This window comes from Anopheles marshallii, chromosome 2 (genome assembly GCF_943734725.1).
Source record: "Anopheles marshallii chromosome 2, idAnoMarsDA_429_01, whole genome shotgun sequence".
Classification (NCBI taxonomy): Eukaryota; Metazoa; Arthropoda; class Insecta; order Diptera; family Culicidae; genus Anopheles; species Anopheles marshallii.
The window spans coordinates 46,088,892-46,113,878 of record NC_071326.1 but is presented as its reverse complement, the minus strand read 5'-3'; the positions used below and the strand labels follow the sequence as shown (position 1 = coordinate 46,113,878).

General features: G+C 42.7%; 3 protein-coding genes across 3 annotated transcripts; 1 reads left to right on the top strand and 2 right to left on the bottom strand.

The window, feature by feature from the left end:
- Positions 1 to 999: 999 nt before the first annotated feature.
- Positions 1,000 to 1,963, bottom strand: LOC128709170 (uncharacterized). The gene is made up of 4 exons (XM_053804155.1): positions 1,777 to 1,963; positions 1,575 to 1,651; positions 1,313 to 1,469; positions 1,000 to 1,139 (listed from the first exon to the last, which is right to left on the bottom strand). The coding sequence occupies exons 1-4, from the start codon at positions 1,961 to 1,963 to the stop codon at positions 1,000 to 1,002; spliced, it is 561 nt and encodes a 186-aa protein (XP_053660130.1).
- Positions 1,964 to 7,947: 5,984 nt separating this feature from the next.
- LOC128718037 (uncharacterized) lies at positions 7,948 to 8,662 on the top strand. The gene is made up of 3 exons (XM_053811711.1): positions 7,948 to 8,259; positions 8,335 to 8,479; positions 8,577 to 8,662. The coding sequence occupies exons 1-3, from the start codon at positions 7,948 to 7,950 to the stop codon at positions 8,660 to 8,662; spliced, it is 543 nt and encodes a 180-aa protein (XP_053667686.1).
- A 1,019-nt stretch (positions 8,663 to 9,681) lies between these two features.
- LOC128718036 (serine proteinase stubble) lies at positions 9,682 to 24,519 on the bottom strand. The gene is made up of 8 exons (XM_053811710.1): positions 24,110 to 24,519; positions 23,504 to 23,841; positions 23,225 to 23,370; positions 22,721 to 23,027; positions 22,309 to 22,498; positions 21,864 to 22,161; positions 9,932 to 10,081; positions 9,682 to 9,816 (listed from the first exon to the last, which is right to left on the bottom strand). The coding sequence occupies exons 1-8, from the start codon at positions 24,517 to 24,519 to the stop codon at positions 9,682 to 9,684; spliced, it is 1,974 nt and encodes a 657-aa protein (XP_053667685.1).
- Positions 24,520 to 24,987: the final 468 nt, after the last annotated feature.

The following is a 24,987-nucleotide window of genomic DNA, read 5'->3' as shown; positions in this document are numbered from 1 at the left end:
ATGGTATGACTCTCATTTGTGTACATTCAGTAGGGGAAAAGCCAAATGGGTCGTTGCAATCTCGTCCAGGTTACCTTCAGCAAGAACTATCTGCCGAAACCAACATGTATGGAGGCAGTTGTTGTTGTTACGGCGCGTTGGGGTTTCCGCTACGGCCTAACAAAGCCGTAAAGGATATGAATACAAATGAACGTGCATACGAGCTGAGCTGAAAAGTAGCTATCTGACGTAATGGATAACATCGCGCTCTTGAATTCGTACAGCGGAACGTTGTCATCCTGGTTTTTCGTTGCACTTATTGTCATCTCTTATGAGTCAACTGGACGTTCGGAACGGTGTCGCAAAACGATGCAAATGGAATGATAAAATAGCAGCACTGTGCAGTGTGTTTACAGTGGGAAATATCATCCATAGAACAGCTTGCTTATATTAGCCAAACACGGAGTTTTGAGTATACTGAACAGTTCTTCCCATTGGTGGTCAGGCGTCTCCATCGATAACCAAGCGTCTCCATTCAACACCAGGCGTCTCCATCAATAATGCAGTTATAGATTTTTTTCTTTTCTAGCGGCAAAACTAAAGCAATAAATTTGAACGCAATTATTCAAATTTATAAAATAATTGTTAACTACTGCAATCTCAATTGCTCTCGTAAATTTCAACCTAAAACTATTTATAGCGTTTTATATCGGCTTCTGTTAGTTGAAGTGTTTTATACTTTAATATCTTCCGTTTCATTTCATTTCTCATTAAAACCACTTCTCTGTGTACGCTACGTCACCATTTCAGAAGCAATTCAATTTATTGACTCATCTGCACTGCACCTCACACATACGAACGTCGCACATAAGCATGCACACAAGTACGAATAAGTCAACCTCAAAGCGGATGTGTACCATCTACGTTGTTTATCATCACGCGTGTATGTCCCTGCTTACTTCACTCATCTGCTCGAGAACATTCACCGCCACTGGTGAAGGATTGAAGCTAAAACACTTCTTAGAAGATAAATCCGCCCATGTTCAGCAGAATGGAACCGGTGCTGCTTTGCGCCATAGCTGCCTGTATCTGCTTTGCATGTTCCTGCCGAATGGCCTCGTAGGCTCCTCTCGTTATCCAGACCTCCATCGCGAAATATACTTCGGCGTCGTGTTGTGATGATGCCAGGCAGAAGATTAGCGGTCACGTGCGCCCATCGCGGTAAGTGGTAAAGAGGTAAGCAAATAAATCACTTAACGTGCGGACTAATTTACCAAAGAACCCGTTCCTCTGGGAATGCTAACCGGGCATTATCTTCATCATACATACATACCGCTGGCTAGTATCAACACGACACCCCACACGGAGAGCAGAGTGCTAGAGGTGACTGCCCCTCGGAACGCCAGCAGGATGGCCAACCAGCAGTAGAAACAGAATGACATATGGAACCACAGGTGTAGTGTATACAGCTTCAGGAGAATGCATTTTCGCTTCGTTAAAGTATGATGAGAACGGGGTTTTTTTATAACACAGTGAACAATGGAAAGTAAAACACATAATGGCATGACGCTTTACAACACTTGCTCATCGCTTACCTTAAAAATTGCCACCACCAACACGAAGGACATGAAACAATCCAACCCACTAGCGGCCACCAAAAAACCGTATGTGACTGAAATTGAAATGAAGTGCCCATCAGTCCCGTGTATAGCGTCTCGTATAGAGGCCCGTTTTCATGACAGGTTTAATCTAGAACGTTGGGAATGAAGGAGAACACAATCACTTCAATGCACTCACATTGATTACACGTTTGATCCGGTGTGTTGCTGTCATCTTCATCGGATGTGTCGTTGCCGTCGGTACAATTATCATATCCGATAATTTGACTAACACGGTTCGCGTTCATAATGGCACTGATTGACATGAACAAATTACAGCCAGCGTAAAAATAGCACAACGCTTTGAATGTGGTACCGGAGCACATTTTAAAATTTCGAAGTGCTGGTAATAATTCTAAAAGTTTCTGACAGTATTACCACACAACACTAACTCCGCGGAAGACTCGTTCAAGACTGGATCAACGTTCGTAACGATCAACAAATCTTCGGCTGTTGTACGATCGCTACCGTATGGAAATCCTCAAAAGCAACATGATCTCTTCCAGCATGTTTTCGTCTCAAGATTTCCATGACCTAGAGACGCACTCCGTATTGGCCCATTGCTGTGATTTGTTTATTTGCACAAATGAAGCATAACAATCGAGAAATGTGTGGAAAAGATCGCAACAGGGTGGGCTGTTGTGTGAAAAATTACGAGTGAAAAGAGTTTCCCACCAATCGGTTGAGTACCGAATGATGAGAACTATCAACAAGGGACCCGTGGCTTTCGGTAAACAATAAAAAGCCGCAAAGCAAACATCTTTATCCCGCAATCGGATGTTCGGGGTGGTATTCTCGAAATGATCCATTGCCGCAACCAAATTAATGGATTAAGATAGATTGCACTGTTTGCGGTATACCAGGCAAACAGGGTTTTGGCGGTAAAGCTGTAAACTAACGGTAGGGAATGAACGAGGAGATGCTGTATACTAGGAGTCCCAATAGGCTGGATGATGAATTTCGTGGTTTTTCTGAAAAAAAAACATGTTTTCCGCGTTGTCTCGTTGAAATCTAATAATTTGCTACATCCGAACACCTTAAGAATAGTTTGTATTCCAATTATTTGTATTCTCACAAATTGAACCGCTTTAGGAACACGTTCCATGGTAGTAATAGCTAACTCCTTTGTAATGTTATCCCTAGTATAAGAGCTATATTAGTATAAGCAATATTGTGGGGTTTTAGAACACCAGGAGCATAATAAAAAAAATATTTTGCACTCACTGTTACTGCGTAGAATACGAAACCGCTAAACCCTCCTTGATAGGAGCAGTGGAATCCAGCGGTACAATTCCGGATACACCGATACGAGATGTTTTGGCTGACAGGGATCTGAAATACATCAGGCTGATCTTTCGCTTCGCCAGGGACATCGGTCCTATCCTATGAATCCCTTCCATACTACCCCATATATCCTTTCCTTTCCCATCCTTTGTTATTCGTTGTGTTGTCCTTGTAAATGAATATTTTTTTTGTAGTGACATGTTTAAACCGTTGAGGACAAAGTCGCCTTTGAGGACAGCACCAAAGCGGCATAAGGAAGGCATACTAGACAGTGTGTTTTGTATCGTCCAGTCTGTATCTATTTGTTGTCTTTTTTGTTGCAGTCCAAGGACGATTAATGAGCTAACCTCGATCCACATGCGACAATAATGAACTCGGAACCATACCATACCACTGGGAAACAATAGGACGATCGACGAAAGCACATCGCAATAAACACAACAATAGAACCAAACACTAGAAGACAAGATGACGATACGACTCGGACGATCCACAGCAAACAATAAAACATCTACAACATCTACACCTTCACCAACAATATTACAACATACATTTACAATCGGGCATGCCCGGGATAAGGCAATAGACAAGCAGGAAATGCCTTGGGGAGTTTGTACTCTCCGCAGTCAATGCAGGACTGATGATACGGCTAAGAGCCGTTATAATAAAATTTAATAAAACAAATAAATTGCACTCACTGTTCTAAACTTCTACAAAAGCCAAAACCTAACTGAACTGTTGTCCCTGGTTGATCCTACATCTGCTTATTCGGCTGTCTTTGATGAGTGGTTGTGATCGCGACGAGTTTGTTCACTCTACTCACTAGGCTATTCAATGACCATACACTAACACTTCATTATTGGCCATTCGGATTTCTTGCTCGTTGACGACTATAATATCATCGTGATTTGATTTTATATTCGTGATTTGATATATATTAATATATTAATATATATATATATATATATATATATATATATATATATATATATATTAATATATTAATTCACAAAATACAAAAATATTAATTCACAGTGACACCTAAAATTTTTAGTTTCTATAAAAAAATATATAAAAAAAAATTGCGAAATCAAAATATTATTACCAATTAAAAATGACATTATTGCATTTGTTTTTTTTTTTTCTTAATTATTTATGCTACATGTAAAATTCATATTCGGAAAAAAAATTACGTTAACGCAAAAGCAGAAACTCAAAACAACATACTAAAGCCAACAATCAGCGACACACGATGTTGCTGTCTCGTGTAGCACACGCCAGCAGTTGTAACGAACCACCAACGACGGGTTCCTCATCCCGATGAAGATGGCTAAAAGAGGAAATTCCAGCACCCGCAAAGCAAAATGAACCGAAGCATTCGAACAATTTATGCCATTTCCTACCTCGGTTTCCGGATCCGCGATGAGGACGCGGTAACGACTGAGGTGCGGGTGACCTTCCGGAGCAATCCGGAGCTAGGGTAGCGGAAGGATGTTTCCGTTCCACTAAAGTTCGTTTGGTAAACGTTGCTGCCCTGCCATTCCAACCTTTCGTTGTCGCACATTCGGTTCACTCAATGGATTCCCGCAGCAGTGTCTTACTAAATTCTAGCGCTCCAGCGCAAAAGGTTCATGGTGAACATGCTTTCACAGTACATAGTTGTGGGCAAGCCTATCTACCAACATCTTCCCACACTCTCCGGTGCTAGTTGCAATATTGCAAAACCCTCTCTAAACCGCTACAATAAGCAATAACGACTTAACAATCTTTGCCCAATGCCATCCGTTCGCATATCGTTGGAGGAGTCCTTTCCCGATGCTTGCCGGAAAATGCAACGGAAACGATGCGGAGGAAGTAGTTGCCGGCGAGGTCTTGTTCTTTGCGCTCGTTCTGTAGGTGTGGCGCTTGTGTGGCGGTTCAATTCAAAGGCAACGAGACAAACTTCAATCACCACCACCACACTCACCCACACGAGTTGCCAAATGAAAGCATCGTTTTCGGTCTGTTTTCACACACGTACCGAGTTGCAATGTGGCAGAGTCTGGCTGTGTTCGGGTACGTTCCTCAGGATACCCAATTCCCAAAAAACCGAAAGGCCATCCCAAACACCATGCAACCGGTCGTGGACCGGTCGTGGCAAGAGTGCAAGCTAGTGGCGGCGACTGGATGGAAGCATAAAAACAATTTCCCTCTGCCGGATGCCGTCACATTTCCGCGACTGGGAGCAAACCCATCGGTAATGGGCCACAGTCGCTACAGTCGGCTGGCAGTTGGCCCTCAGCCAAACCGAATTGAAAGCCGAAGGGAAAGGATGAAAGCTGACATAACGCTGGTAAAACGGTTTTATTGCCTTTCTTCAGCCGCTTGCACTCACGCCGCACCGCGGTCGGAGCTGGATCAACTTCCTAATTGTGCGGTATAAAGGGAGCTAGGGGGTGTGGCGAAATGAGTGAGGCCATCATACAATCAGCCCCCCACAAGGTCCGACGTGCCGAATCATAATGCAATTCGATTTTTGCGATGGCCAGGAAGAAAGTTGGTTAAAACGCTGGTCCGAATGATTGTTCGGTTTATTCGCTTTGCTTTTGTCTTTTGCACTCACTGCTACCATTGAATTTTATTTTCTTAAACAAGCAGAAAACGAGATGGCGAAGAAAAACCGCTCCCATATAAATCCTTTGGCAAACCTTCACCGTGCGTCCAGCCATAACAAATGTGTACAAATTGAAGAACGGTGGGAAAATAGAAGTGTGACAACTAATAAATTATCGGGAAGCTTCTGTAAATAACAACCCACACCACAATCGGGCAGGCAAAACCTCGGATGAAAAATGGCCTTGCATTAAGAAAAGGGCCACTTTGAACGGATAAATTCCTTTGTTTTTATCTGCCACTGTCCTGGAAGCTCATACCACCAAATGCGGCACGTGGAGACGGAGTATGGTGCTAGTTTGTTAGAATCGGCAAATGGTAGTAATCTGTTTATGATGGATGTTAAACGAGATTTACGTCGTTTCAAATGTTTTGCATAAAGGCTTTCTTTACTTCTTTTTGAAGCCAATTACGTATTTTTTTCGCATCGGTTTTTTTTTCATGTACGATGTTCCTACGAGCAATACGTAGCTCGTAGAGAAACAAAGAGTTTACTTCCAGCGTAAGAGCAAGACGTTCCTAAATTTACGACCCCTCACGCACGTAGCAAGAAGGCAGTTATTTCCCGAATGACTTGGGCGTTTGACGGTCAGTGAAAATGATAATTTTTTTCGAGACTAACGATAATTAGATTTTGAAGTTATCACTTTCTTAAAGAAGTATAATACCAACAGGGATATGATCTTTTGGTCTGATCTGTCATGTGTGACAATTATGCAATCGTACTAAGTTGTAGTAGGCTTGATGAAGATTGCCGACTTACCGAAGACCCTTTAACCATTCTGAAGGTTGTACTGAACCAGCCGACAGAGCAGTGTTTAGTAATCCAATAACTGCAGGAACAACTCCAACAGCTTTGTTAAGATTTTATCACGAATTTCAGATAACTTTGTTATGATTTTATCACGATCATATATTTTATCGTTTATTATTTTATCAAAAAATATGCAAACCATTTGAAATATAGCCAACATTGCATATTATGTTAATTAAGCGTATATGAGGTCTAGTAGTGAATTCAAAACCCTGCCGCCAGACGGGAAACAACAATTTACTTGAAAGAAAAACAGGAAGTAATAATAAGTAAAGGATCCATGGACAATAACACCTAAACAAGAATATTATTGTTTTTGATTATTTAGCGACCCTTTGTTTCCTCAGGGATTCTTTTGTTTCATAATAATTGGGGATTCAAACTATCAAACAATACCAATTAATTGATAGTAGTTTTACAAGAAGGTTAGCTTCCTTCTAGAGTGCAGCAATTTCAGGCGTATTACGGTGTTGAGTACCGCCTACGAAATATTCTCCCTTATACTACAAGTTCGTCTTGTCCCATTCGTAGAAAAGATAGTTGGAAACTATCAGAGGGGATTCCAAAACGGAAAATCAACCACTGATCACCATGCGGCAGATCTTGGAGAAGATGGCGTAACAGCAGCTACACTACTACACTATAGCAGCTACACTACACTATCGAGATAGACGATAAGCGGTCTTTCTACAGTCCGAGGAAACTTCTCCACCCAAGTCACCTGTCGCGACGAACGAAGCTGGGACTATATATAACCTACTTAGTTCCAGTATTGGCATGTGCCTCTGAGACATGGACTTTGTTCAAAACTGACGAAACCATCTTAGCCGCTTTCGAGACGAAGATGCTCAGAAAGATCTATAGCCCCGTAAGTTTGGAAGGACAATGGAGGAGCCGCCACAATGACGAGCTCTATGTGCTGTACGGGGAACTTACTGTCGTACAGCGGATTAGATTCGCCAGGCTCCGGTGGGCTGGTAACGTCAAAGACACCGGACGACCCAGCTCATAAAGTCTTGGTTGGACTTCTTTGTCTTCTGTGAACTTCTTTCTCTTTGGACTTTTGGTTTTGATCGTCCACATGGACAGAGAAGGCGTGGTATGCCCAAAATGAGACGGAGAGTTGGCGTAGTTGAGTCCGCCAGGAAGACCGGGTAAATGGATTAGCAGACTGTGAGCGGTATTTGAGGGTTCTTGCAGCAGGCCAATGCCGCGAGGCGGTTGTAGTTGGTAAGAAAATATCAATATTTGTTTAACTAGAATGCAATTAAGTGCATTGGTTTCGTTTTAAAATTAGTTTTTTTAATTCAGAAAGAAGGGCTACGAGGTATAAATTATGAAATATTCAATAAGGGTAGATCCTTCCACTCCTTCACGTTTAGCTGCAATTCAAAGCGGGAAGTTTTAAGATTCACAATTTCGCACTATACGTAATAAATGGATGATCCCTTCGGTTCCCCAGTACAAAACGCAGTACGTGACATAGATTTTTAATAATCTAAAAGTAGGCTATGTGAATTTTGAACAAAGCATCGTAGTTTACTTTTGCTTTGCTTCAGGATGTGTACACGCGACTGTTACCGAGTGTTTGGTTACTTTTTAGGCTTTTTGTGGATGGCAACTTCCGTTTATTACACCACAGAAACGATCGAACTGCTGAAGTTGATGAAGTTAAGATGTGATAAACTGCCAGCCTCATCAAGAAGCATCGGTGAACCCGATACCGGACTGGCTCGGATCCAGTTTAGCGATGCGATGATTGAGAAGGTGTGCGATTTTTACACACACCTCGATGTGTTTATACCGTATCACATCATCACCACCGTCATTAAAATGATGCCCGGTATGTTGCTGGTTGGGGGCATATTTACGGTAAGTTCACTTCAGGTAACAAATTCATTTCAAAAATTTATCACATATTTTGTGTGCTTCGTGTTTGTATTACAGAACAACATCACGCTGGTAAAGGTGTTTGCTTTGTACGGATTTCTGGAAGAATGTTACTTTGTAATTGTGTTTTCTAAAATATTCGCGGTCATGCTATCGTTTGACATTAGCGTCTGGGTCTATTGGATTGTTGTGTTTTTCTGTGGTAAGTGTAATACAAAATCTTTAAAAAGATTCCTTTCGAAAATCCGATCCATTGCATCATTCTTCAAAACTACGTTTCTTTCTTGTCTTGACCCCAGTCAAGCTTTTTTTCGCTATCTGGATACTGCTGGGTGTGTATGCAGCAGTGAAACCCCGCGTAACAACCCGAACACCTCGTGCGTAAACAAGTCGCGAACAGAACAAAGTACAAAACAAAACACACAAACATACGATACGGTTTCTTTGGAAATTAGAATATTATTTACTAATTGCTTCTGCTACTATTCGGAACAGTTACATAAATACACCGGTATGTGAAGGAATAATAATCAGCTATTAACAGGAATGCCATTGCGAACACGATCACTAATAACGTTTATAACTGCCAAGATAAACAAAAAAAAAACCGCCGTAATAAAATAATAATATTAATGAACATAATTAGATCGGATACTGAGGAGCAAGTAGAAGCGTTTGGCCAAACATTCGTCACTTCATTCTGGCTAGATAATCACGCGCATCGGTATGTACAAATTCATTTACCTTTCTTTCTCCGTATCGCCTATTCTTATATTGATGGTTATTCGTTTATGTTACCCTTTCGTTGTGGACTCTATTTACACTCACGAATAGTTTTTCCTTTCCACTCTCTCCAAACCATTCACAAGTTGCGTACAGTTTTGACGGTAGCACCCTTCATTTGTTTCTTCCATGCATTCTAGTGCTGTGCTCAGCAAAGCGCTCGGTCATATTTACATTTCGTCTTGCTTGCAATTTTAATACCGTGGTTGCTACTTTCCGTTGTTTAATTTTCCTGCGTTGCATTCACTCGGCAGTTTATGGGTTTTAAGCGTTGTTACAAGGGCTAAATTTCCTACTCAATTCTGTCAGTATTTCACCTAAGTCGAATGTTCTGCTTGACGCCTGTGCGCTCATAGTAGTGAATTTTTTTTTTAAATAAAGCTTCTTAATGTTAAAGATACGCTTCGCTCATTTCATCAGTGCCCTTGTTTCGTGTTTGATGATTAACTTACTTTATCAATGCTATATACACGCCGTTTCGATTGTTTTATCCGCTTTTGTTTCACTCTCACGCCGCTTCACTCTCAAATGTACGACGCACCGACTAAAGTTGCCGACTTCTCGTTGCTTGGTTTGGTCCCTCATTGTCCGTCGGTATCGGTCCAACACGCTGCGTGATTATCACAGAACGGTTTCCATGATCCACGGCACAAACTTTGATATTCGCGTACAAACACCCGGTAGGTTCGCTTCCGCACAGCCAATGCCCCACGATATGATGCCCGCTAGGAAGTAGTGACCATCCTTGCCTTTGACCTGCAAAAACGGAAAGAAGTGAAGTGTAAGGAACGGATCGATCGGTCACCGAAGGGCACTGGGTATATTTTTCCCATCGCAAAAAAGTATCCACCATTCGCCGTTCGGCTCTTACCTGCAGTGGACCGCCCGAATCTCCCTGGCACGAATCCTGCCCGCCCGTCTCATGACCGGCGCAAAGGAAAATGTCCGGAATGAACTCGTGTCGGCCGGCGCGCAGAAACATCGACTTGCACCGGTCGTTGCTTACGATCGGCACGGACACCTGACGGCATTATGGGAGGGGGAAGGAAACATGAAAGAAAGCAAATAACAACAAACGGTGAGAAAGTAAAGTGGAAAATAATGGCAGAAAAATGCATTCCTATGAATAATAAACGGCTCGCATAACTCAACGATGCGGATGGTAGGATAGCAGGGCGAGTACGTGCCAATAGAACCAGAAGCATCATGAAAAGTTTACGGACGGATAAAACGTACGGAGTAGAAGAGAACAAAAAATACACGAAAGAGTAAAGAAAGCGATAAATATGCAACCATCTGTGTAGTCTGTTTTCCTTCTTCGTTTATCGAAGGTTTTGTGTGGAGATCAGTGAGTGAACAATATAAAAAAGTGTAAAAAGGTTTGGCAAGGAAACAATAGGGAAACCTTTACTTATACGTCATTGGTTTTGGTACTCGGCGAAAAACTTTGGATAAGGCATATTGTTGATAACGTGGTGTATTATCTTGTACTTATATTGATTGTGTTCATATCAATATCACTGCTCGCCATAACTAATTTCGACTTAGTTCGGCAACCACTAAGTGCAATAAACTTTTAATCAAACGCTCCTTCCCATACAGCCACTTTTGCTCGAATAAGGCGTGGGCAGGGAAAAAAAACTTTCAATCTCCATCACCATCGAAAGCAACCGCGTGCTTCCGACCTTCTCAGAATCTATTAATTATCAATGAACAACGAGCGAAACTATCAATGGTTAATGGAGGCAGTTCGCACTAACAGTACGTTCCATCATCCACCGAGCCATACGTCAGTGTCGGTGGCCATCCGTTACCGCCGGCAACCGTACCTAATCAACATCAACCCTTAATTAATACAACGGTCCCAGATGTTACGGTACGGCGTAGCCCTTTCGCACCGGAACACGCTGCTTCGTTGAACCTGCCGGACTCTAGCCGATGGTCCTTGAGAAACTAATGCTGCTGCCGTTTGCGTGCTGTTTCTCGGGAGAAATTCAATATACCCGTCGGTGTAGCACCGGAAAAGGGATTTCACGTCGGTTGGCAAAGTTGGCTCCGGATGGGGTTGCAAATTGATGCTGAGGGATTGGCCACACACAGTGTATCTGGTGTCGAGTGATTGCTAAAGATGGGTAACAGACCGAGTGCAGGGAGTGTATTTTCTAGTGCATTATTTAACAGCAGTGAGCTCAGACACATTTCGGTCGGTCAAGAATTCCTTTTTGTTGTGCTGTAATTACTCGGTTGTGCACTATGAGACATAGTTTTCTTTTTTGTGTAACTCATTGTTGTGTCCTACTAAACGGGCAGTTTAAATATGAAAAATGTGTCTGTCATTCTCCGCTTTTATTAGGGTAGGGTAGGGTCTTCGTTCTGCAATGAGTTCAGTAATATACTACTTAAAGCACACTGCTAGAAAACAAGGATTTCAATACATCAAAGAATGGATCATCATACGCGTCGCATCATTCATGCATTACGTCCTTGGGCTACCTGTCGCAACAACCTTCAATCGTTACGAGCTGGCTTATAACCCGCACGAGGAAATGGATAAAGTTTTCGCACCATTCAACGAACTGACGGAACGGGCACACGCTTACGCCTTCCAAAAGCAGACGACGAATGACAAATCTTCACCATCCAAACCTGGCGGAGCCTTCGTGACAAATGACAGCTCCACACGCACGCAACTACGACGCCAGGAGCTACCGGCAGATGCCCGTGTGGAGATGTGATTTAGTCAAAATCCCACCAAAAACCCTGGAATGGAATAATAGGCGTGAGCGAACTACTAATCTGCCGAAAAAGAACAATCTCAGTGAATACTGAACCGCCGGCGTCTGAGGATTGCCGTTCTAGCGCGCTTATCTCGATGGCCATTAAAAGTTTGCTAGTGACACCCGACGACAGGACGCTTGTGGCTGTGTGTGTTTCTTTGGTTACCGAAACCGGAAAGGGATTCATTCGATGATGATGACGATAATGATAAAGAGAAAACCCAACGACATGATGATAATGTCAGGCTATACGTTAGCGACATACCGGTAGAGATGGGTTTGTGTACCATCGCCAACATTGCAAACTTGTCCTTTCGGTGAATCTTTCACCTGGCCGTACTGCTAGTGACGCTGCTTCGACAAACGCATCTTTAAGTGATTCGAGAGGCAAAGGCTTCAACAAGATTGATTGCTTTCGGATGGTTGAACAATTAAATCCATTCCGTCGGCAGTCGGTGTTCATTCAAGCGCTCCGAATATCGTCAATCGCATAGTTTGGTGCTTTGGCAGCTGAAATTGCTCGTTTGACGTGTCCTATAAGGAACGATTTCTTCGCAGTTGTTGTTGATTCGCTTGGGCCAAGGTACGGTTCGGCGCTCGGTTATTTTACCAACCGTCTGCACACAGCGTACACGTTCGCCATTCTGTGACAAAAAATCGATCAAATGCGTCATTTATCTGTGGCTTTTTAAAATCACAGTTGTACCGTTCGGTTCTTCGCCAATTTCCACGCCAATTTTAGTCCTTTCCAACGATGTGTCAAATTCAATAAGCTCATCGAATAACAGATATCGACAGAATTGTTGCGTTGTCTTCACTTTCCACTTGATAAATGGTTTCCGATAAAAATGGGTTGGAAAAGTCATTTTTCTAATTCGATTATATTCGACCCACATTTATCATCATCAATTACTAGCAAGGGGACAAAGGAAAAATGGTCTGATTGTCAATTTTGCGATACTTTCACTTCAAAGCTTTCCGTAAGTCTTTCAAACGCTACAGCTACATGTTGACACATCAAATACCATAATTAAAGTAAATTGTACATTTTAGAACAGTCTCAACGTAATGTAATTGTTCAATAAACTTCATTTAGAACTGACGCCACATAGCCGCGGGTGCGGAATAAGGGTCACACCATAGATAAATGTTTCTTCTGCGACATTCTCGTTCAGTTTCTGACTAGAACCAAACATAAAGGGCGAGGGAAACCGTACACATTCCTTCAGTTCGGCTACAGCCAACCAAACGTTTTGCTTTTCCCGCTTGCACTGATCTATGTTGCTTCTCCTCTGATGTGTTTTCGTTGAAATTCGGTTGTTGTTGTTGCGTTTCGAAAGCTTTTACCATGCCAGTACGACGTGATACTGCTCGAGCGCTCGCAACACAAAAACATTTCCCAGAAGCAGAATAAAACGGAACGCAAACCAAAGGAATCTAACGCTCGTGCGGGGCAACGTGTTTAGAAACGCGCTCCAAAATTACACCGAGCTCTCTGTTCCTATTATCAGCCCCATTCTTCCGGCAAACCTCATCTTCCTCGTTGTGGATGAGAATAAAATTGGAAAAACCCATACTCAACCACCGAAAAAAAACCACGCGTGGAAAAAAAAGCTATTTTCATCCCATTTCGATCATATTACGCTGGGCAGACTGGTGGTTGTCTCCTTCGCTTTCCCACGCACGGTTCGGGGTGTGACGAATTTCCAGGATCGACAACAAATCATTCCCCAGTCACCATTCCACCAGCGAGGTAATTCGTTTTCCCATCGTAAAGTTAGTCCTCAGCGCTGGAGTGCGGGATTTAGAGATCGGATAGATGGGGTTTTGGGGCGAATGGCACTTTTCCTTCCTTGAAGCGACGAAAAAGTAGAGAATACTCTTGCTGATTACCCTATTTTCGGTTGTTACGGTCAAACCGTGCGTTCCCGGTGCAGGAATGATAAGATTTATTTCTCGTTTCTTTAAAAATGGCTAGTGTCGCTGCAATATGGTGCAGATATTTGTCTAAAATATATCTTCCATTATGTGTACACTCGTAAATCTCAGTGTAATAAAACCATAATAAAAGAGTGAACCAAAGAGGTAAATGATAATATGTTTAAATTCCTATAAAGAATTCAAAATAGGAAAAATCCCCTTTCAAACCTCCACCATTTCAATGGTTTACAACAATAATATAAAAAAAAGATAAGATACTATTTTTGTGCCTTAAAGAATTCCGTCTCAAGTGGATTTGATCAATGAATAACCAAGCCGTTGGAAGCACAGTCTACCTGTGCTCTGTCACTATCGACACGTCCTTCCCATAAGCTATTTTGCTTTCTTTACTTTCAGCGGTACTTTCGAGAAAGCATTACGTTTCCTTCGGAAGGGAATGTTCCACTGTTAGCGCTAGCCAACTCCAACCTAGCCTAACACGGTTGTCAATGGTGTCCCAGTGTGTGGCTTCCCGTACGTGATAATATCCATTTCAGCTTGCCCCGAGTTATGCGCACCGACCCGTTGGGAGGGAAACAAAAATATAAAAAAGGAATTTATTCAACGCGAGACTCTTGTCCATCCGCTATGACTTACCTTCCACAACGGAAAACACACTGAACCCAGCATCTTGCCCAGACGGAGTACGGTGCTGTGGATGGCTTGCGGTTATTTTTCTGAACCATTCTTCAAATTCTATCCCTGTTTTTCACAACCACGCGTGGTGTGATAAAAAATTTATTGTTATGACGTGCAAAAACGGCTTGATTTCCGCCTTTGTGCTGTATGTGAATAAAATTGATATCGGTTCAAAATATAAACGCTTGCGGCAGAGTGGTAGACAAACTAACGGTAGACGTAAAGTTCTATAGCTTTGTTCGTAAGGAGTAGCAGATATTCCCTCTCAGATTAAACTTTTAATTTATCCAGATAGAAACATTAAAGTTTAAATGTGCTTTCGAGCTCTGTCACCCGTAGCAGATTTCAAACGGATTAAAATACATCGGAAAACGGGAAAGGTAACTACCCCAGAGCGCTTTTATCTTCCGCTTCTTTAAAGGATAATAGCGCGAAAAGCCCCGAAATATCATCCCATCAAGCTCAATCACTTGACATTCTTTCACACCGGTTTCGACGGTTTTGCGCCGGTACGCGCCACGGGGAATCTTACGCTAATCTCTTCCCTCTAATTATCATCTAACCACAACGACAGCCGCTTATCGCCGCTCGGTAGGTCGATGGCTGTAGCTCCACAGAATGCCATAAAATAGCGTAAAACAGCATTCAGAAAGCGTTCCCTACGCTGAGAGCGAAACACTTGAGAGCAATCATCAGTGAATCTTTTTATTTCACTTCGAAACAACAGTCTCGCGTGACTTTCTTTCTGGCCGCCACAGTTGCCACAGAACGATCGCGAAGTGATAATCTAGGATTATGGGTTTTTGTTTTTCATCTCATGCTGTGTACCGTCAGTTTACTTTCACACGCGTTCGTTGCCACTTCGCTTAAGGATTGAAAAACCTCAATCAGAGACATCAACCGTTCGCCTAATGGGTGATTATTGCCAACATTGTTGACAATGTTTTATGGCAGTCGTTAGATGTATGGGAGTCCTGGCCGTGAGGCTGGGGTTGCAAGAACACAAAGAAAAGCGCATGAAAGCGATAAAATTGTGATAAATATTGTAACAAACCAATAAAGATCAACAGAACGGCTCTGTTTGTCTTTTTTTCAGTAACACTCATTATCGTTATCGCGTTGTGGTTTAGCTGATACGTTATGTATCATTTCACTGAGCAAATAGAGTGTGACTTTAATAATCGCTTAATGATGTACAGAAATATTACAGCGACACTTAAAGCAGTACCAAGGTTGAATGTTTTCCAATGTGTGTCGATGGTTCAAATTTTAGTGTTAATATAAAAATTCCGTAATTAACATCATTGTTGAATGATGAAAGCAATCCTTCCAAATGATGGCAGTGCATGACAGTTCTTTATCCTATTCATCTCTCATCTCTTTGTTCGTAGCTCATACATCCTGAAAACATATTACTATCCGTAACGAAGGCGCATAAGGAATGCTAGCTCATAAAGTCAGAGAAAGAATTCACACGATCTCTTTCCAACCCTTAACCGCCGCAGCCTTTCAATGTGTTGCGAATCATAAGAGTCGAGTTCATGAAGATAAAAGCGATGGAGGTTTCGTAGCACACTATCACCATCATCGCCATTATCACCATCACGAGATGAAGCATGGCGTTTGGTGGCGCTAGAAGAAGCTTAATGAGAAACACAATTTATTCATTTCCATTCGCACAAACTTTCCCCGGCCTCAAGACGTGAAGAATGTACAGCGTACTTTTGTATTTACCAAACCAACATACTGATTCATTTACGCTTTCTTGTTAACCTTTTTTGTATCCATGCACAATTGGGGATTCTTTAAAGTGGTCGAGAAGCCAATCACTCCCGTTGAAAGCTATCCAATGGAAATGTTAAAAAACATCGACCCTTTTCATTTCGGATTGTGTGACGAAAGAGTTGACGAGAGTGGAATTGATTACAGCACATTCCGCAGCGACAATACGCCTTTCCTGGGGGAGCGCTTATAGAGCCCCGTAGGTAAAAATGGTTTCGAACCGATTTCCTTCCAAAACCTTCGAACAAAACCCTTTCTGGAAGTTATCGAGAAATGGTATAGGCCATCTTAACGTAAAGAATGTACTGCCTTGGGAGAAGAAATAAATAACTAAAGAGATGCTGCATCTTGAGCGCCAAGCTTCGACGGGTTCAGCAAAAGGAGATGAAATGAAAGGACTTTCGGTACAGATTGTTCCAACAATCGTGCGCGGTGAAAGAACGGCAAACGAAGGCATTCGCTTTGAATCTTCAATTCGCTCAAAAGGCTGAGCACGAATATTGGTTGCTTTGGTGGAAGAATTCTACTCTAGATGGAATTTTCCTTACCGTACGGTGGTGTGATACCGTTGAATAGATTCAAACCCCAAAGAATGAAGCGACCGGCGGTTGAGAATATGAAAAATCCAGCACAAAACGTTGCTCGGAATGTTTTATACCACTGCTGCTAGGACTTCAGCATGCATCAGCAAACAGCGTGCCATTATTTTAAACTTGATCGAACTCGTGATGAATCCTTCTATTCGCTCCCGTGCCGAATGATATCGACAGGACGATGGGCATATAGTTGTGATGGAATGACCACAGAATAGTGAGGGTGGAAAATAGTAAGTCAACCTGTTGGACAGCATATAATTATTTAAGCAGCTAGGACATATACGCTGAGCAACCCATTACAGGGTTTAACAATCCACTTTGTCATGTGAATGGCATATTTTGCCGGACTTGAATTGTATTTATTTTCTATGCAGTATGTCCTCCCGCTCAAAATGTAAATCCGCTGGCTTGATATGAGTTTCGCAGCGTATGCTTTAGTTTTTTCACTGGGTTTTTGGGCTCCATCTTGTCGTGATTTGTACCTTATTTGCAAAATTATTTTAAACTACTGTTCCGTTCCCATCCGGTACGAAAAGAACCCAAATGACATTTCGTCATTTACACATCCCTATGCGGTGTGCTAGAAGGATGTGTGAGAAGGAGGTGAGAGAGCGAGGTGAGAGAACGAATTGGAAAAGGAGAAGTAGAGTGATCGCCAAAGGGAACAGACGTATCTTGAAATTGTTAAAGTTAAAGTTAAAATAAATGGTCCTTCGAAAAGCAAAAATTCCCAAAGAGTTCAATTGTGTACAAGGATTGAACAACTACTTTTATGCGCATGCTGAAAGAAATTAATTATTTTAATGTATATTATTAGAAGTGATATATTCCTATATATCCTATATATAATGATATATATTATTTAAAAAATTCCTTTCATCCTCAATAATAGTTTGTTTACATGTCATTCTGACTCGGTTTGACACATGTCCATATAGACACATAAACATAAACGCCTTCCATTCACTGCCCGAAATCTCAGTGAAAAAACTAAAACAATCGTCGCTAACATCATATCGAGCCAGCAAGACTGGCAAAGTATGTCATTCACATGTCAAAGTGGCTTGTTAAACCCTGGTATTACAGGGTTTACAGGTAGCTGAAGGAGTTTACTTTCCTGACACCACTCATTCATTTCAAAAGGTTTTATCACTTAGATTAAATTTATTCCCTCACTTGCAAAGTTTATCACGACCAGATTTGCTAATCTTCGGTGCGATCCCGAAATGATGCTTATTTTCTCAACACACACCGCTCACTTAAATGAAGTGGAAACTTTAATTTTACCAAAGTTTGCCACTCGACATAATATTTCCTGCCGCATCACTTCGACCGAGCATTTTTCGCTGCTCATGATTCTAATCAATTAACACCACTTTCGGTGTGCTGTATGGAATTGGTTGGAAAGAACTTATTCCCGCTCGCAAACGCTTCACACGCACGCGGGTTCAGGAAGGAAGAAAAACTTAATGCTTTTAAAAGTTCTCGCTTCCCAGGGCGGTATTGCTAGATGGTGGTACAGTGGCGCCATATTCTTATCCGGAAAATCGCGTTATTTTGCCACGTTTTTTGCTCTCATCTTTATTTCTTCACTAGAAATGGTGAAGTTTAATCAACTGCATGCACTATACGAGGCACAAGTTGTATCGCTGCTTAATGGCTTAACAATGACGATTTGAAAAAGAGTAAATCGTTCAACACTGGATCCGTGAGGTTGTGAGTGAAATAAAAAAAATACTGCTAGCAATTGCATTTGCATTCGAAATGAAGTTGAAGTTTTATAATTTCCTTCATAGGTATGCTAATCGTGGAGTTTTTCATACCAAATACTTACTGACTTGCACAAAGCGTGTTCATGATTTTTGTATTTTTCCGGAAAGTAGCTAAAAATACTTGCCTAACATTATATCGTAAATATTTCCTACAAAAGAAATCTTGTGAAGGCAGAGCATTTCCACGAGCTTCTGTATGCAGTACGTAGGTACATATTTCCAAAAAATCTCGGAATCACTGCACATGCTTTGTTCGCTCGTCAAGCGCCATGTATCATCCTCAAAGCTTATTGACTATCTGTGCTGCTATGTGCGTTGGGCCCTTCAATCTGGCCCAAACGCGCTACGGTATCACGTTTGGCAAACAACTCAAATTGCAAACGAAAAACGATTCCACCCAGTACAATTGACCAATGGAAGTCAACATCAAACATCTCCGTCGTTTTGCTTTTCCCCAATGTGATTGTTTTTTTCTTCGTTAGCAAGAAGGTCCTCGTTCGTTCTCCATTTCTTTTCTTTCGGAAAGGATCGTTTACATGAACACATTCGGGTAAATTTCTTTGCCGGCCACTCGTAGACCTTTGTTTGCTCTGTGTCTGTTTTGCTAGCAGCAAAAGTTCATCTTCCTTGCGAACTATTGATTCCGAAATTATCGACAACTTTTTCTAACTCCAACTAGCCATGGCCAAACACGACACGTCTGCTGTGGTGCTGGCGGGCAGGGCGTTCTTTCCGATTCATGCAACTAGGATAAACACAAATCACGACTTTCGTAAAGTCATCTCTTGCCTCTACCACCGTCCGTGTACGTGCTGTTGTGGTGTGTTTTCTTTGCTTTTCAAACAGTTTCGTAATAGCAACTTTCTTACAAATGCCATTAACAGCAGTGCGATAAAGTCGCACACACAAATCCCATCGAAAAGCATGGTTCTTTAGTGCGACTAACGAATTCCACCTTCCACTCGAGTCTTCGGTCCAGAAGGAAGTGTTAGTTTTCACCAGTTGGTCTCAAAAAAAAAAAAGGAAATCGAATCATTGCGAAGCACCACAAATCGAAACGAACCGAGCACACGGAATGGACACGGAAATACCAGCCAGCGCTAGTGAAAGTCATCGGGCCATTTCATCAACACACCAGTACGACTTTATTCGACGTGACGATGCTATCGACGAAGTGCTTTAATACATACAAACGAGCAGCACTGCGTGCGCAATGATACATGTGAAATGTGACAAGAAAAAGGAAAATTCTCACCAGTCAGCATGGCTAAACGAACTTGTGAATTCGCCTCTCGTACGTTCTTAATTAATTCCTTCGGGAGCGGGAGGGGACATACGGGTGCGAACATGCGTCGGTAATCCCCAATGTCTAGCTTGCTCCACCGGTACGTGGTAGTTTGACACGCGCTGCCCGAAAGGATTGTATCTCTTTCGGGTTGACGGTTATGCATACAAATCTGGTCAAAATAAACGCCTTTTGCCATTTTGACCTTTACTGGTGTGGACCCAGCAGGATGAAGAAATCAATGCTCGTAACACTGAGCCCGTTTCCGATGCGGAGTTTTATGGGCTACAGAAAGCTAACGTTACTTATCACGTATTCTCGTGCACTGAAGGAACCTGCTAAATCTATTCTGGCACTGGTGTAAATTGAATGCTTGTACACAAAGAACTTCGCACAGTAAATAATGATCAAGCAGAGTCACGCTTGGCAAGAGCTTAAAGCCAGAAGATTTGGAAAGTTCGCTCCAGCTCAGAATGTTATTATCGTCGATGGCAAGGATTGTTTCAAGATTCTTTTTTGTTTTTTGCTCTCTGGTAATGTTTCTTTCTTCGTAAGGATACACACAATCCAACATTGAGGAACGGCACGATGACTGACTCTTAACGATGGTTGGTGTCATATATCAACTTGACACAAAATAATTGTGCACACTCCATCGGGTAAAAGATACGAACGCATCGAACCGATCGAATAGACAAACGAGTTGTACATAAAACTTGTCAGCATCCCAACAGTCACGTGGAGAACCAACAAAAGGACCACACAGACACAGACAATCAGAATTGGTATGGTGGTTGTTGCCATTTATATCATTGCTATCACCATCTGCTGCTGACGGAAGCAAATATATTTTTAAAAAATACATTGAAAATCTCACGAGTAAGAAACATTTTTAGACCCACGATGTCAGAAATGTCATTATGTATCGAATTGCAGGGGAACCTTGACCTAGTATTGCATCCGTTAGGATTTTAGTTCTTTTTCATCTAGAAAGAAATTTATTCACTAATGTACTTATTTGTGCCATCCTCAGTAAAAATACCGAATCCATTAACTCTGTAGAATGTTTCATCCCTTGGCAAATCTTCCATTCTGGGCTTTAAGGATAATTCTTGCTGAATACTAGTGGCATTGCACGTGCCGTTTACAGTTACAAATTAATGGAGCACGTGCTTTTATACACTTTCTTCCTTTCACTACTGCTAGAAAGTAGGTTAGACAATGAGTAATAGCTCCATAATTAAGCTATCGCTGTGATGTACATTTAGTACCGGTAGCAAAATGGAGTTGCATGCATGAAACGTAGCACTTTTACATGAAGAAGTTGCATCCATTTTCATTATTTTCCTTAACGAAAAAAAAGGAAGAAGTAGTGTTCCGAAAAAGTAAAAGAGAACCGCTTTCCGTGTACTTCAATCATGAAAGCGTCTTATCGTACCAACAGACAGACTGCACCTAAGGCACCTTTACTCAGAAAAATGGAAAATTCTACAGCACCACATGACGAAAGTTTTCTGCAGCCCCAACTCTTCCATTTTTTTTTTCGTCTTTTAAATCATCCCCGGTTTTGCAAGTGATGAGTTTCCTTAGAATCAAGAAACGTGTGTCTTTGATTTTTTAAATGTTCACAAAAAGCAATTAAACACATTATGAAACGTATAATTTTCTGACTATTTCACATTGTTTACCATCCCTATTTAAAGAATGTGTTAACAAAAAGTTAAGCTTATTTGTCCAATATATGGCTAGAATGTTTATAAAAAGTATATGAAAATGTTGGGAAAAACTTGTGTAAAAATCCCGTTGAATCAAGTCCCTGACACAACAAAAACTTGCTGCGTGATTTAAGTAGTCTGTATGCAGTTTATGCCAAATAGCCTGAATAAAAAGAAGATGTTGTACAAATTTCATGATGAAATTATCGTCCTGATGGTTTATGTGAAAACATTTTATAGCTAAAACTAAAACCTACCTCCTGCAGCACGGATGGCAATGTGCCGCCTTCGCTCAAACGACCCCAACCGGTAACGGTCGCATTCTCGCCGATCAGCAGATCGTCCGTCGCCGGTAAGCAGATGGGACTGATATGGGGCGCAAATACGAGCGGTTGCTCCAGCTTAACCAGCGCCAGATCAAACTCGTACGTGAAGAAGTTATATTTCGGATGGACCACCTTCCGTGCGACTCCTCGCTCGATGTATGGCAGCTGTTCCTGCACGTGCGAGAAGTCGTACTCGCCAACTCGTATTCGTATCTGTGACGTTAAAAGACTACAAAAAAAAAATGGAAAGAGAGCGGAAATGGACAAGAACGAAGAAGAAAAGATGACCAAAAGGAACGTAAGCAATTAGGACCAATCAATACAGAAAACGACTCGATGCAGGATGCATGGGATGGTCACTTCAGAGTTCACTTACTCATCGACACAATGGCCTGCCGTTGCTATCCAGTTGTCATTTATGACAGCGCCCCCGCACCGATGGGTACTCGAGAATCCGAAAAATGACGTTCGTCGCACTGACACCTGCCATGGCCAGCGCCCGAACGGAGCATTTTTGCCACCGACGATCCTTGTCTCCGGGCGGCCCATCGTTTGTATGCCGCATTCTAGTATGTTTGTTGTCGTATCCGTCCGGAATGTCGGATGTGGTACAGCGTGCGAGAAGTAGATGGAAAAACAGGGAATATGTGTATGACGAGCCAGGACAAGGACAAGCAAAATGGTTCTCCAATCAGCCACGTCCGGGAGGATGGCATTGAACGAACAATTCCATCCAATTTTGCGAAAGTGAGCTTCAAAACCGAAAGCGTGAGGTTTTCGGCTCTTACCAGCGTTTCTTGCTGCGGAAATTGTATATCGGCCCGGTGCCGCTGTGTACGATGAAATGGACGGCGCGGCATCGTCGACGTCAATCACAGATGGGGATGCTGCGAGCAGTTGTAAACCTGTTGAGCTGCTGGAAGCAATGGTGGTCGTGGGCTTCGCCGTGGTAGTAGTGGTGGTTGTGGTGGTGGTACTGGACGTTGACGTGGTTCTTCTCGTAGTAGGCCGCGGTGTCGTGGTGGTGGTCGTCGTTGTCGTCGTGGTAGTGGTACTAGTGCTTGTACTAGTAGTACTTTGCTTGGTCGGCTTTGCCTGTGAAACGTGCAAGATGCATGTCAATATAAATCACTCGAAGAAACCCCAAAGCAAGAGGCGGTTTTGTTTGGAAGGAAGGAAGTATCGATTGCCCACAACAAAAATTGAATCTCGACAATCCACTATCCGCATTATTCCAAGAACTGTGCCCAATTTTCCCATCGCCCAAACAATTTTGGTTACCCAATACGTACCGATGGTTTTGGTTTCAGCACGGTGCTTTGAATGTTGTTCGAAATGGACAGGATCGGTTTCTTCGACGGTTTGTTTGGTTTCGGCGGTTTCGTCCGCGTAATGAAACTTGGCTCCGTCGTGGCCTGCCAGTGGGTGGTAAAGACGCCTGGAGCGAGACGGAAGCAAAACAAACTCACATTACAAATAAAACACATTTTCGATCGCAATATTCCGACACGAAGCTGGAATAACAACAGTGTACGTGGAGGGAGCTCAACTTTACTCCTCCAGTAACGTACCGGTCGCTGCACTGGCTGCCATCTCCTGGTCCACCGGTCCCGATTGCTGCTGTACTAGCGTCGATAAGGTAGAATGTTTATTTACAGTGCCTTCTGTAGGCTTTTGACTAAAGTGATTGCTGCCGGTGACGAACGTGCCACCATTGCTAGCGGAACTACTACTGGAACTACTAACGCCATTGCCATTCCCGTTGCTGGAACCATGGCCAGGTTTGCTATGGTGATATGTGTGGAGTGGATGTGACTGCTGATGATGGGTGTGGGACGGTCGTATCACCAGCGTTCCACTGCCATTCGGTCGATAGATGGTGGTGTAGCCATTACTACTAACAAAAGTACTGTTGAGGTTATGGTTTCGCATTATTTCGCCAACCCGTTGGGGAATTTGTTCAGGAAAGGGTGACCAATTCCATGGTGACAGTGCGTGTAGAGGTGTTGGTAGGTTGGAATGAATATTTTGCATCGATTGTAAGGTTATCAAGGGTCCCGCGTTCCGGTTGGTTGTGGCGCACAACGAGGGGGAAAAGTTAAGTGGAGAAACATATAGGTTAGCGGTGGACACTTATGGGGCAACTAGTAAACCGAGTCGATTCGTCCCACACTTACCTTGGCCTTGGTGGTTTATACTTGCCACCGGACGGTGATGACGTTGGTTTGGGCCGGTAGCCCAGCAACGTCTGCTGGTTGTTCTGTGGTATCACATTTTCGGTCAGATTGTGCGAACAGCAGGACCCGAACATGAACTGATCCATGCACATGCCCACGTGCTGACCCTCGGATTTGATGCATTCCCAGACGAACATGCAGGTACCCTCGAGGCCGTTCACGGAGCAGGGCTTCGGGTTGATCTTGTAGTTGTGACTAGAACCGGCAGCCACTCCGGCCACACCCGCCACCGTCGGCGTATGCTCAGCAATCCAACAGAAGGCCGTTAACAGTAGAATCGATGCCTTCCATCGACTCCACATGGTGGAGATGTTTAGATCTGCAATAGAAACAGTAAAGAGAAAAGGCATGATGGTACAATGGAACGAATGCTTAATTGGATAGTACACAGACAACTCTTTCTTCCACTATTTATTACATAAACGTTCCAGTTCACTAGCTTGCCCTTGAAATGAGTCATGAACCTCAACCTGTAAATCATAATCAATATTTGTGACAGCTCACTAGGGAACGGGCCAATGCTTACGCAACGGGTAATAGGACGGAGACTTGAAACTCATGTGTTTGTGTAAACCACATCCATTCGTTCCCATTTATGGACATTCTCCCCGTTGGCGTTGGCGTTAGCTTCCAAACTGTCCAAATCAACAAGTTGCGCAATGCCCAGCACGCGCCCATCGCTGCACTCGCTTTCTCATGCAAGACTAGAGCGTGCTAAAAATAAAACAAATCTATGTCCCACTGCCTATGATCACGATGATGATGACGGTGATGATGACGACGATGATGCTGATGGTGTTTGTTTACAAACAACCGGT